Below are 14,417 nucleotides of genomic sequence, written 5' to 3'. Positions count from 1 at the left end.
AAAAACATCTGGAACAATTCTGCCCACCCTCTACATGGGGGGTGGTTTCCGGGAACCGCTTTAGCCACTGGCCACCACCGCAGTGTGCTGGGAAGTGTTTCTGGGTTCCCATTGGGCACTGCGATCCTCACTCTCCAATATACCAGCCTTCTCTGAAAGTGATTGGGTAGCTTTTTAAATTGCCATTCCTCAGAATCACAGTATTCATTTTCAGACATGTTAAACTAAAAAGATACATTCTAAACTGTATACCAAAATCGCATTTAGCAAAAAAACAGATTTGTGATGTTTAGGCCTGCTTATTTATCAATTTTTTATTTTTTGTGTCCCCCAGATAACTGAACACATTTGTTTTTAATGATTTGAATTCCCCCCACCTAGCCTGAATTCTCTCCCAGTATCGCCATATTACCCATCTAAAAAACGTTTTTCCTTTCTCCAGTGGGCATCCAGATTTGTGCCTGAAAAAGACTGATACATTTGATGGATGTTTGAAATTCCTCGCAGGTGGTGGGTGGAAAATATCATGCAACACATCCAGACCATGACTTGTTCTCTGGTAATGATGTTGATGTCTTAATGTCTTAATGTCATGCCAGTTTTGTATGACAATGGATCAGTTTGACCATTGTCACTTATCAGGGTCACCGCCCATCCTACCCTGTTTTATGTGTCTTGTCCTCTTTGGCCAGTAGGCGTCACTGGTCATCCTGCTTCCTCCTTTCTGTCTTCATTCAGCCCCTAGTGTGTTTGCCTGTTCCTTGGGCCGCTGTGTAGCTCAATGGGATGAGTGTGTGTCTCAGAGGTCATACCCTTCCAGTCACTAGTTGTATAATTATAATTCCCCCTTTATGTGTAAACACATTTGAAATAATATCCTTATTAACAATTCAAGGGATTTCCGTAAGCAAATACAAAACTCTATCATATGTCATGGAATATTATAGAAATTTACTGTAAAATCACATTAAATGGAAAAAGGTTGAATTTTTAAGAATGTAATGCAAAACATGACTTCTTCTAAACAATACTCGTTTTAAATAAACTTATGTTCAGGTAGTGAATACTATTCAGACCCCAGGAAATGGTTTACAAAGAAGTTACTTAACATACATAATTTTTTTCTGCGTTGCAGGAATCATGCATTTTATTTTGTCACTTCCTTGTAAAAAAAGAGGCAAACGTGGTTCTGTTGAATTGCAGTTTTTTGTTTATCTTCCTAAATGAAAATCTAGAAACAAATAATTTTATCTGACCAACACTTTTATGTTTAAACAGATTTTTCTGTTTGCCAGTGTCCCTCCAGGGGCTCCATACAGTGCTAAGTAGCTGTTAGACAGTTTTCTAGATTTCACGAAAATTTTCCAATAACCTTTTAGAATTTTCTAGACCATCATAATGTGATGTATATTCAATATAACAGAGGCCTACTACTTCAGTTTAGTTCTAGCTGGCTAAGTAAACACATAGACCTATTTAAATTTACCACAGACAACATCAAGAGGCTGCAAGCATCTAGACACATTCTGCTATATATAATAATAATAGATACTTTTATTGTCCCCGTAGGGAAATTGTCTTTACGTCTCCCACAACTTCCTCTTTTTTCATAACCCTGCTGGGGGTTAAGGGCCTTGCTCAAGGAGCCACAGGCTGAGGCTGGGTTTGAACCTGCCACCTTCTGATTACAGGCACACAGGCTTAGCCCACTGAGCCACATGCTACTCCAACATTCAACCAATTTATCAAGACAAGACCGAAAAAGTACTCTATAGCAGCATCTGTTAAAATGTATGAAGTCTATGAGGCATGTTCTGGTAGGTCTGCCTGGGATCAAGACGTACCCTGGGCACCTCATTACATGCCAGTCGCAAATCTCGAAAGACTACTCACTTCTAAATATTTTTGTTCATTTTTGTATAACTTTAGCATAAATACATATACATCTTGATTCATGTGTTGTGTTATTCAGACTTTATGTGGATGAAAATGTGCAGATTTGCTCATTTTTACATAGGAAATAGATTGATTTCTAAGTTTCATTATCCAGGTCACAAAAGCAAAGTTTGAAGAGAATAATGGCAATTTCCTATACTTTTCCAACATAAGCAATTAAGAAAAAACACTAACTGTCCAGGAACAAAATTTGTGTTACACAGTGAATTATTACTGTGTATTAGGCTCCAAACATGTTTGCTTAACCGGCATGATTTTAATAATTATTACCTTGACTGTAAGTCTGTAATATTAGGGATTTTGCTTTACCGATATAGATTTAATAGCAGACCTAGTTATGCTACACGTAATCCAAATTTTCATGCACAGATTGTTATAAGTATTATAATGTTGAACGGTTATATAAGGACGTGTTTCATTGTAGCTTTAGCTCTGTATTGAATCGTCAGTCTTTCAAGTGTCGGGCATCATGATGTCACCATAATAAATAAATATTTTTAAATCAGTGCTGAATGCTGTGTGCTCATGTGAATGTTGTTGATCCCTGTTCCGATTTGGCTAATGCACACCCTTTTTGGCTGAATCTTGATATTTGTCTGTATAAATACACAACAACACCACAAGCACTTTATTGTTATCAATAGACCAACAGTACACAATAGACTAACAGTATACAGATCAGCACAAAAGGCAGCGTATTGGAGCAATTCAACCCTAGCCAGGTATAAGCGAAATGGTTGTCCTCTTCCAGGACGTCCAGGAGGCTAAACATGAAAAAATGGCCAAAAGTCATGCTAGATTAGTGACACACAGATACACTTAACGTGTTTATTTTTGTTCTATTACTGGTAATTTACACATTTATTTTAAATTAGATTTGCACTGCTAATTCGAAGCTAAATATATTGATGTTTTGTTATAACAATTGTTATCCATCCATCCATCCATCCATTTTCCAAACCGCTTATCCTATTGGGTCGCGGGGGGTCCGGAGCCTATCCTGGAAGCAATGGGCACGAGGCAGGGAACAACCCAGGATGGGGAGCCAGCCCATCGCAGGGCACACTCACACACCATTCACTCACACATGCACACCTATGGGCAATTTAGCAACTCCAATTAGCCTCAGCATGTCTTTGGACTGTGGGGGGAAACCGGAGTACCCGGAGGAAACCCCATGACGACATGGGGAGAACATGCAAACTCCGCACACATGTGACCCAGGCGGAAACTCGAACCTGGGTCCCAGAGGTGTGAGGCAACAGTGCACCACCATGCCGCCCCCTCCACCATGCCGCCCCCTAACAATTGTTATGTCCCTGTAATTTGCCATTATGGGCAAATAAAGAAAATGTCTGAAAACATTTCTTGTTAAGGTTTGAAGCTTGTGTGTAGCGGTACACGTTTTTGTAGCAAAAGCTACTTGAGCTGTAACCATACACATATTAGTTGTGTAGCGTTACTATTTTATATGTATTTTTGTATTTTCAAATAACAAGTTACTTGTATTTTACTTAAATACATTTTTCTCCTCAGTATTTTGCATTTTATTTTGTTTTGATTAGCAAGTATTTGAAACGTGTAAAAAAGATATATTTTGATATATTTGTGCATATCTCTGCCATTTGGTAAGACTACATCCTGCCACACCTTTCGACAGCAAGCTTCATGAGCAGAGGAAACTGTAGAGCCAAATGTGTGTGTGTGTGTGTGTGTGTGTGTTATTACACTGTAGGGACATTTGTTTCCCACAATGTGATAAATCCTGTTATTTTGAATTTGTGGGGACCATTTTTTCGGTCCCCATTAGGGCAAATTCAAATTTATAAAAATCTGTGACTGCAATCAAAAAACTAAAAATGCCAAAAGACTTGTATTGTGTTTGGTTACTAATGGTTAAGGTTAGGACTGGGTAGGGGTTAAGATTGTCATTGTTGGGATTAGGGTTTTCCCCATAGAGGTGAATGGACAGTCCCTACGGAGATATGAGTACAGGTCTGTGTATGTGGGTAGAGTTTATGATCCAGTTCTGATTCTGATGGCCTGAGGGAAGGAACCGTTTCCCATCCTGGTTGTGAAAGCCTGTATGCCTTCCCTACCAGCACGTGAAACAGTTGGTTTATTATGGTTGCAGCGTGCATTGAACAAACAGTAACAAAAGGTAACAACAGACCCTTTGTAACTGATCATATAGAAATTACTGTCTCATTCATCTCCACAGAGCAAACTGTGTGTTTTGTGATAGGGCGTGTTGGTTAATTGATACACCAGTGAGTCCACACATACTGAATCAAGTCATTTGTGATTCTCGTTAACCTAACTTGAAATATCAAGTCTTAATTTGTAGCAGGATACACAACTGGACTAGCTGTGGGTAACACTGTGGCATCAGGGTGATTGAGTGCATTACTGCCCTCTGGTGGACAGACATTGCATTTAGGGCTAGCTCTATTTCCAGGGATAGGTTCCAGGCCCCTGCCTTGAGTATTTGGCTTTGGAAAATGGATGGATGGAAGTAAGGATACTTAACCGTGGTTTTTGGGTCTTTGCAGGAATTGACTCTGATTTTTTTTAGGTGACCATGCTTTGTGTGTAAAATTTGCATGATCGCAAAGGTGTCCCCCTACAATCCAAAGACATGCGGTTAGGTAACTGGAGGCTCTAAATTGCTCAAAGTGTATGACTCTGTGTTGGAGTGTAATTGGTTATAAAATAGACTGGCATTAGCTGATTGTAAGGTAAAACCTTACCACCATTCTCACCATTATAACCAAGGGGCCAATATGCTATCTAGTGGCAGTGGTGATGATTACCTGGTCACTGTAGGGGTTTTGGAAAAAGGATGGACTGGTTCCCCTGATAGTGGTGTTCTTCTTTCCCAAGACATCAGAACTGCATTGTCACTGCTGATCTTCAGCTATGAGAATCTGACACATCAGATTGTCAGATTGACCAGAGACCCCAGCTTGTTACATTAATATTGAAGAAGGTGGCATTGATGAGTCGGTACTGAAATAGCTTCTGTTCTGTTGGCATGAGTTTTATTTTATACACAAGGCCTGTTTATGAGGTGTTCCAGGTTCTTTGGTTCCATTGATACATACTATATAAAACTACTAAAACTATCTACATTGTTGTAAACTGAACCAAACTGAAATGCTTGAAACACAACAAAGAGTATCCTCCCTCAGTTTTCATACAGACTTAACTGATTCCATCCCTCTCAACACGGGACCATAAGAAATGCACACTAATGCTTCAAAGGACACGCTGTGTCCAAATTCTGCGGCTGCATCCTTCAAAGGACACTATGACACTATCTAGCCTTTGTAGGCTGTTTTTTTTTTTTGAAGGTTGAACAGAAAACATTGTAAATGGGATGGTGTGGCCTAGGGATAATTTCCTATTCCCCCCTGTTCCTATTGCCTAGTCAGGACATACCCACTTTACCTATACGCAATGGATATAGGGATATGCTGGACTGCAAGAGATCCATCAGGTGGGTCCTTCATGACTTAGCAAAAGAAGTATACATTTCTAGACTACATTTGAGGATGCAGCCTTGGCGAATGCAGCCTTCGGAGGATGTAGCCCCTGAATTTGGACACAGCATGTGCCTCCTTTCTCCACAGTGACATCTGCTGTCAAAAGGAATGAGACCCTTCTAACATTCCACCTCAACAGGCAGGAACAAGCCCAGAGCCACGAGTTTTGTAGGTCTTCCTGCACAACAATGACATTTACGTAAATACATTTAAAAAATTCATCAGATAAATAAATTATAGCAATAACCATATAAATACACAACAATGTTACACTTAAATAGTGTTACATCAAGTGAACCAAGTTCTATTGGTGACTTGGTTCCTCTGTTAATTTGATAATTTTCTATTAAAAAGCAAGGTGCTGTTTGTATCAGTACTAAGCAAGTACAGATCATCAGTATGTTCTGGTTGAGTAGTCAAGAATGTTACAAAACAGCATGTCTCAGCTTTGCAGTGGCTGTTTAAGCAATGGCTGTCCTATGTGCTGTGGTCTGGCTGGAGGCAGTGATAGAGAAATATATAAACAAAGATACTTCATGAATCATTTACTGTATTTTTTGACTCCGCTGCTCTCTGCTCAAAAAAGGGAACTAAGCATACCCCAAAGCAAATCAAGAGCACCATCTAGTGGGGTTTAAAAAAATACACCAACTGGTTCATGAAGTGTCATTGTATCCATCACTAGCTGGAGGTGTCCCCTGTAAGACTAGCCCCACCCATACATCCACTGTCTGTACTGCCGTAAAAAGCATAGGCCCGAGGCCGCGAAGCACATGCTAATCTGTCTTCCTTTCCCCTCTTCACATCTTCTGCTCTGTCTGTTCCTCTTTGTTCTTCCATCATACCTGTCCCATGATTTTCAGTCCCCCACTTTTTCTCCAGGCCTATTTCCACCCCTGTCTCCACACCTCCATCCCTCCTGCTCTTCTGTCCTGGCTTGACCTCGTTATTTTTTCTGCCCACAATCACACTTTCGATTCTGCCTTGCCCGTCTTTCTCAGCCCTACCCTGGCCCTCACCCAGGCTCTTTTTGAGGGCTCTTTCGTCAAACTCATTTTCCAGTTGGTCAAGCTGTTTCTCGAGGAGGGCCAGTTCATCCACATCAGACAACAGGACCTTCTCCTCCTCCATCTGCAGCTCCTCCTCATTCATGGTCTTCTGTAACTCCTCCTTGATCCGCTTCAGCTCCTGCAGACCATTCTCAAGCTCCTTACAGACCTCTCGGATCTTGGCAGCAAACTTGGTTTTGGCACCTGTGTGTAGCTCGTGTGAGTCCCTTGCGAGGAAGAAGACGTCAAGTGCAAGGAAGAGCGCAGACATTACTCCGGTGGCGATACTGACTGCCTGGGCTGCTCGGGCCGCTCCGCCAGCCACACTGAGCACCTGCACTGTGTTGACCAGCTTCTCTGTGTTGATGAACAGGGCCTTCCCTGCCCGTCCGCCCTCCTTCATCACATGCTTCAGGTTCTGGTTCAGTGCTTGCCTAGACAGGCTCTCCATGTACTCCTCAAAGTCCCACTGCCGCAGTACATCCACACCCTCCTGCAAAGGGCAAAACAGAAGGCGTGTGAGGCAAGAGCACCATCTAGTGGGGTCAAAAATACAGCAAATAATTTCTATAGTATCATATTTTCTCCATCACTACACATACATGTGTGTGGTTCTGCAAGTTTGGACTCTGACTATAATCAGAAGGTTTCGGTTCCAGTCCAGTGGCCGACACCTAGAATAAGGCCCCTAACCCCAACTGCTCCATGAACAGGCTGACCCTGCTTTCCCAGTTATATGTTACTTTGGATAAAAGTGCTGGCCAAATAGATGCATGTTTACATAAGTATATGTGGGTAGATCTGTCTTGTTCTGTGCATTTTTTGTTGCATCTGACAATGCAGTATCAATGCATATATCAGGACATATCAGCACACTCATAAATTATGTATATTTTATATATCTTTAAACTGTGTAGCATATAAGTCCATTTTTAGATCTGCACAGAGTTGAGTGTATGAGAATGAGTAGATGTGTACTCAGGAAATCCACCGACCTGCACAAACTCCAGGCATTCTTTGATGTCCTTCATCTCTTCTTGGTAATCCTGGATCATCTTCTCCACCTTCTTGCGGTCCATGCTGGAGTGGACCGTGTCTGTGATGTTGGCGGAGGCCGAGGTGAGGCCACCCAAAGTGGCCACGCCAATCCCGACGGCAGTGACAACGAGGGAGGTGCCGAAGGTAAAGGGGGCGAGGACCAAGCCACTGATGGTGACCATGCCCCCGGCCACGCTGGCCACGCCCCCACCGACGCTGGCCGCCACTGTGCGCTTGTGGAAGCCGTCGGCGGCATCGGCCACGGAGAGCAGCTCGCGGACGCGGCAGTGCAGAGAGTCGCTGTGCTGCTCCAGGAGACGCACGAACAGCTGGGCAGCCATGTAGACGCGGTCGGCTGCCTGTTCCACCACACTAGGAAAAGAAGGAAAGAAGACCTTTTCAAACCACTAATCCAACACAGGACTAAGAGAGATGCTGGAGCTCATGTTAGAGAGAACAGAACAGTACAGGATGCCAATTCATTGCAAGGTACAAGCCAGCTTTGTGGCAATGTGTGGCTCAGTGCACTAAGCCCCTATACCTGTGACCAGAAGGTCACCAGTTCAAGCCCAGCCTTGGCTCATCTGCAAGCCCCTGAGTAAAGCCGTTATCCCCCGGGCTCCTTGGGTGCTGCAACAGCTAACTGCCCTTCACCCCCAATTTCCTCTCACATACAGAGAATGGGGGGGGGGGAGGGAGGGGTGTGTAAAGAGAATTTCTTCATGGGGATCAATAGAGTATCTATTATTATTTCCCCAACTTAAGTGCAAGCGCGCTGACATACGACACACTGGCGAGGTATATTGACGTAAGACGCGCATGTCTTACTGCACCCTCCGTAAGTGCGCATGTCTATGTTAAGAGCTGTTTCCTGAAAACAATGGGACACACTTGAACATGCTATGTACAGCTACGTTGTCATTTGTGTTAGAGGGCTGTCCTTCGCTGTAACCTAGGCTATTTAAATAATACTAGATACTTTATTGAGCCTCATGGGGAAACTGTCTTTCTTTTTTTTTTCAACGTGCTACTTTGTAGAGTAAGTTGTGCGCAAAGGGCAGCCACCTGTTGGGGCGCCCAGGGAGCTGGGGGTTAAGGGCCTTGCTTTAGGACCCGCAGCTGAGGCGGGGTTTGAACTGAAAACCTTTTAATTACAGAGGAATAGGCTTAGCCCACAGAGCCACACGCTGCCCATTATAACATGTATAGCATTTGTTATTCAACTTTGCACATTAAACGGAAACTTTTTAAGAGGCACGTTGTACTCTGATATGCTGGAAGACGTCGATATAAACATTAGTGGTCATCAATGCAGTACATTGTGTTCTGCATTCTTAGCCAAAGACCACGGTATTTGCCAAATTTGCCAAGTCGACATTAATGGCACTGCCCTTGGGTAATTTGAGGAATGGGACTCCCATAGATACTCGCACTAAGCGAGGGAGCACACCCGCCAAGTGTGGTAGCGTGTAAGTGTGTGCTGTGTGGGACAAAGCCACACAGTTACCCACAATGGGCAATGTAGAGACACTGCACTTGGACCATCAGAGAAAATCCACAGAACACAGGTCCAACACTCAAAAAATTTCAAACACCCAAAGTGGGGGTGAGCTTCCTCTTATAGACACTTAATTAGTCTAATTAATAGACTATTTGTGTATTCTACCTATAATATTGTGATACAGCCTTTAAATACAGTGAAAATTCTAAATGGGCAATCATAGCCATAGAAGAAGCACTAGATTAATAAGGGACAAAAATAACTGCAAGAATATTGATTCGTTTGCACAAAGTCAGCCAAGACAAAGACAGAAAAGGAAGCAATGAGAAAGTGGAAATGAGGAGAGCACTTACACATCCTCCATATCCTCATGAATATTAATGGATTTATTCCACTCTTCCCAACCTGCCAGGCAGCAAAGAATGAAATGCACACAAAACCATTGGAACTATATTCTCAACGATGGACTGCCATGCCCAAGCCGTCCCCAAGCCGTACTGTGATAAGAATTACGTAGTTCCAGCTCGGGTACAGCTTGGTTCCCTAGTGGCAGTGGAAAAGCACCATACAACACAAGGTTTTTTTTTTTTTAAAAAAAGGACCCACCTTCCACCCCTCTCCACCAATCCAGCAAGCTTTCACCATCCTGGGGAAAAGATGAGAGTCCTGTTCCTTACATTCATGCACACACTGACACCTTCACAATGACAGAATCCCTCCAAAACTTTGAAAATCAAATTGCGTATGTAGTCTATCTACTGCAGCATTACAACTAGACTCAGTCATCTGCTGATCCATCACCACATCAGTCCACGAAGGTGTCAACCTGTGTGAGGTCTACTGCTTATTATATTTATTATTATAAAGAAGCTGAATGGTCAGGAACAGAGAGAGATGTCAGAAGACAAAGACCCACTTCCTCTGTGTCCTCAGAGGGTCTTGGATCACTAGTGTCGGGATGTATTTTCTCAAAGTCCCCCTGGAAGACAGTTGTGTCAGAGCAGATATGCATTGCTATATTCTACCTTTTTCGATACAGAAAAACATATGCAGATAATCTGCACATCTTCAAGAGCTGCCAGGGAAGGCAGAATATAGCCAAGTACACCTTTGAGTTTAAGGACATTAAAATGGTTTACCTGAATGGGCAGACTGACCCTTGTGCTGCTTTCGGAGAGATTGCCAGTGCTGTCCTCTTGGGCTGAGAGCTCATTGCAGGCAGGTGTATCCTGCAGTTAAATGACCAGTCATATACACTCAGCCAACATTGAGGTGCTAACGCAACGAGAAGGGTCTGGCTGCAGAAGGGGTCTGAGAGCGCGTGTACTCTGCAAGGCCCCTTCCACTCTCAAGCCCCTACGTCATTTCCATTCGAACGACAGAATCTGTCTTGTCGCGGTAGATTACGATGCCGACTGCCGCTATAGAATCCATCTAGTCGCGCATATAATTTTTAAAACACAGTATGCATGGCTTAACAGTTTAAAAATTAATCATCACATCGAAATACGCGTGTGTGGAACTCCTCTCCTTACTACAGGCAACTCGTGTTTACTTTTAAAAAAGTCCTAATACTAGTGCTCGGTCACACAATAAAGTCAGCTAAAGTCAAAATAAACTTTATAGTCATCTCAGCTACTGTATATACAAGTATATAGAGAGACAAGACGACGTGACTCCAGCTTTACACAGTACAAGAAAAGGCACTTACAATATACATATAAATAATACATAAAAACATACATTTTAGCATAAAGATAAAGAATAACAAGAGTAAAAATAGATATAAATTTAAGATCGTGTTACATCGTGGAATATAACAGCCTGCACAGATAAAGTTATATGTTGACGCAGAAACCTGTGTAGATGAACAGAGGTTAGTAATAGAGGAATGCTTTGAATTTTTTAACTATTCCTCAGCCAATAAGTAAACAAATCGGGATTCATGCAAAAGTTAATTACTAGGTATGCAAATGATTACATGAAAGTGACATTTCATCTTGGAAATTGTACTTGGCACAGTGTCAGTGTGGTGTAACATCCATCCATTAATCCGTTTTCTAAAACCACTTGTCCTATTCAGGATTGCAGGGGGTCCGGAGCCTATTACACAGGCTACGGTCACAAAGGATGGCACCCAGAATGGCACGCCAACAGGGCACAGGGCACATTCACGCACCACTCAGTGTGGTGTAACACTACACTGAAAAAAGCACATTTTGCCTCCTTCTGGGAACCTTTGTATGGAGGGATGTTCCAGGTTGACAGTGTCCTGTGACAGATGAGGTCACATTATATATAACTCCAAATCAATTTATTACTGTTTCAAATGTCCATCCATTTTCAAAGGGAGCACGGGGTACAAGGCAGGGGACACCCTGGGAGAGATGCCAGTCTATCACAGGGCACAGGGCAGGGGACACCCTGGACGGGATGCCAGTCTATCACAGGGCACAGGGCAGGGGACACCCTGGACGGGTACCAGTCCATCACAGGGCACAAGACAGGAGACGCCTTTGATGGGAAATCAGTGCACGCATACAATCAAACACTAAGGACAATATGGAGACACTGATTCAAGTAACTATGTACGTGAACATGCTATGCTCTCACAGACAGGACGGGATCCAAGCCCAAATTCAATTTAAATCTTATTGTCTTTATAGTGTACATTGGTATGCATAAAACAATTTAATAAGGGACAAGAGATGTGGGCATTCTAGAATGTGTAGATGTGCAGACTGACTACAAGATCTGTGGGAAACTAAATATACTGATCATCAGCTATCATTTGTCCAGGAAAGAAAACCAGGGTGAATCAGCACAGACTATTTTTGAGTTTATTAAGGGTTAAGTTATAAAGAACGTCACTTACTTTTCTCTTAGTCCGTTAACATAAGCTGTCCTTGCTGTATATTTATCTATTGGATGTCTCCAGAGAGCAAAGAAAATCAATCTATCTGCGTAGAATGGCAATGCATTTACCTGCACAGGTAGGCAGTTTTCCACTGGCAAGGGAGCTCTGCTGAATATTCTGCTCAACATTTCTATGTCTATTCCAAGAGAGAGAGATTAATTAATTATGCATCCAGCAAACTGGTGTGATATCAAGAAGTAAAGCAACAATGCACACTACAGAATGGGACCGCAATGGAAAACATTCCGAAGGAAAATGAAGGCTTGTTAAAAATTAACGAGTTAATTTTACATACTGGCACAGGCAAACAACAAATGACGACAGGCTGTTCCAGGGTAAGCACATACAGCATATCACAGCAAAAAGCAGAAACTTTTAAATGGTGATGATACAGACAGTGATTTATCACTGGCATGCCTACAGTGATCCCCGCTATATCGCGGATTTTTCCCCGACGCATCACAGTTCTCTGCGATGTGTGTATATATATATTTATCCCTGTATTCATTATCACGTCTGCTTTCTAATATAGCACTGTTTTTTATATTGCACATTGTATTGCATTGCTGTTTGTCTTAGCCTCCCATGCACGGCCCCCACCCCTGCAACTGTGGTCCATGAGTGTCACTGTATACCCAGAATTTGACAATAAAACCCGAAGCCTGAAACTTCATATCAGCGGTACCCGTGGCCCAGAAAGTCACGTGAGCCACGTACGTCACTCCTGTCCCATTGCGACAGATGATTCACGAGCGCAGTTACAATCCCTTCCTTGTTTGCTTTGCAGCAAAGCAAAACAACAGTGATTTCACGAATTTGTTTAAATTACTTGAGATTTATCTTTGGAACCCAAAGTTACTGTAACAGAATATAATGTTAATGATGTATGTATACACTCGGATAACTAATATAGCAAAACAAACTTTTCCCAGCTCAAAAAATATAACAAAAGACACGTACAGACATGTACATTAATACAAATACGATAGAAATAAATGTGCTATTTAAAAAGATTATATTTTGAAAAACTTTAATACATACCTGTATTTATGCGTACAGTAAAATGTCCTGATAGGTAGTCAAGCAAACTTGAGAAAACCCTGCGGTGGATCCGGACGCCCGCTTTTACGGAGGACGCACATGTCGCCACATTCAGGCACAGTCCTGCCGGATCATGGCTCGCGGGTTTCTGTGCTTGGGCGTATAAGATTTAAAAAAACTCCCTTGCCTGACCAAGCGTGTCAGACACTAAGTTTAGCTATTGAAACCTTCCTGCTTTACTAAAACGACCCGTTCTACTACTCTTAGTCTATTTAGCAAAGTTGATTTTCCAATAATTGTTATATAACACACTTAATTTACCTGCCTGGATATTCGTGCCTTTGTAAACTTAAATTCTCTTTAGATTAGGGAGTGGTTTATGGAGGGAGAGTGAATCCCTTGAAAAAGTCCTCGGCGTCTAGACTTTTTTGCCTAGGACTGGTAAACGCAGTTTGACGGTACACGATAACAGACAACAAATACATTTAAAAGTATAATTTGGTAACCGAAGAATGTGTTTTCTTTCCCACAAACACGCGGAAGACATTAAATTCTATGGTTTACGATTCCGATAAACTTTAAACATAAAATGTTTGCGTTTTGGCAGGTTGGAAAGCTTGATATTTTCCCCATTGACCTCAAAACCACCCCGAAATACTGTCACCTGGAATGCCAACAGCTTTATAGCCTATTTCATATGTATGTCATATCATTGTTCAATGTGAATCTAAAAACTGGATTGCGTTTCTAATTATTTAATACGTGATGCGGAGTTATTATGGAATTAATTTCACATCGTTCCTTAAGGTTCTTCAAAGAAGTAAAAAAAAAATAATCGTAATCCAATTATGATATAAAAATACTTACGATAAATACAGAGCCTTGAGACAGTGGTTTCTACACTCATGTAACTAGTGCCAGAGGTTTAATAGTTACCCACAAAATCTGGTGACTATTTACTCTGCAGTCTAGGAAGTAGAACCAGAAAATATATATCTGAAGGAATATTGACCTTGCTAGTCCTTCCAGTAAATGGTCCTTTAATAAATGTTCTCAAAGTACTACGTAAGTATTTCAGTGGGCTGCCCTATCCGTTAACTAATAATGGCACGAGGAAGTCGTTCTGACGGCGTTTTGCACACCAGTAAAATACAAAACCACCATTTTTTTTCTATGAGAATTATGAAACACAACGAACCTAAGTCACCCAAGTATCTATCCCCGAGGTAAATATGGCACGTCGCTTTTATGTTTTAAAAAGGCTGCTTTGTTTTATGACACTGTGTTGAAGCATGAGGGAAAAAAGTTTTTGGGCAAAGAATTGTTTTTCACATCATATGATTCCTAAGTCAAAAGCAATTATCAGACAT

At 41.9% G+C, this 14,417-nt stretch overlaps 1 protein-coding gene across 1 annotated transcript; it reads right to left on the bottom strand.

Moving 5' to 3' along the window:
- Positions 1–4,975: 4,975 nt before the first annotated feature.
- si:rp71-1g18.13 (uncharacterized protein LOC560271 homolog) lies at positions 4,976–14,367 on the bottom strand. Its single transcript, XM_049011665.1, has 8 exons — positions 13,048–14,367; positions 12,075–12,142; positions 10,229–10,318; positions 10,006–10,068; positions 9,696–9,735; positions 9,443–9,494; positions 7,546–7,960; positions 4,976–7,043 (listed from the first exon to the last, which is right to left on the bottom strand). Exons 2-8 carry the CDS (start codon positions 12,132–12,134, stop codon positions 6,183–6,185), a joined length of 1,581 nt encoding a protein of 526 aa, XP_048867622.1. The 5' UTR covers positions 12,135–12,142; positions 13,048–14,367; the 3' UTR covers positions 4,976–6,182.
- Between the last annotated feature and the right edge of the window lie 50 nt (positions 14,368–14,417).

The sequence above is a fragment of the Brienomyrus brachyistius genome, chromosome 4 (genome assembly GCF_023856365.1).
Source record: "Brienomyrus brachyistius isolate T26 chromosome 4, BBRACH_0.4, whole genome shotgun sequence".
In the NCBI taxonomy this organism is placed as follows: Eukaryota; Metazoa; Chordata; class Actinopteri; order Osteoglossiformes; family Mormyridae; genus Brienomyrus; species Brienomyrus brachyistius.
This window is presented reverse-complemented; position numbering and strand designations above follow the sequence as displayed.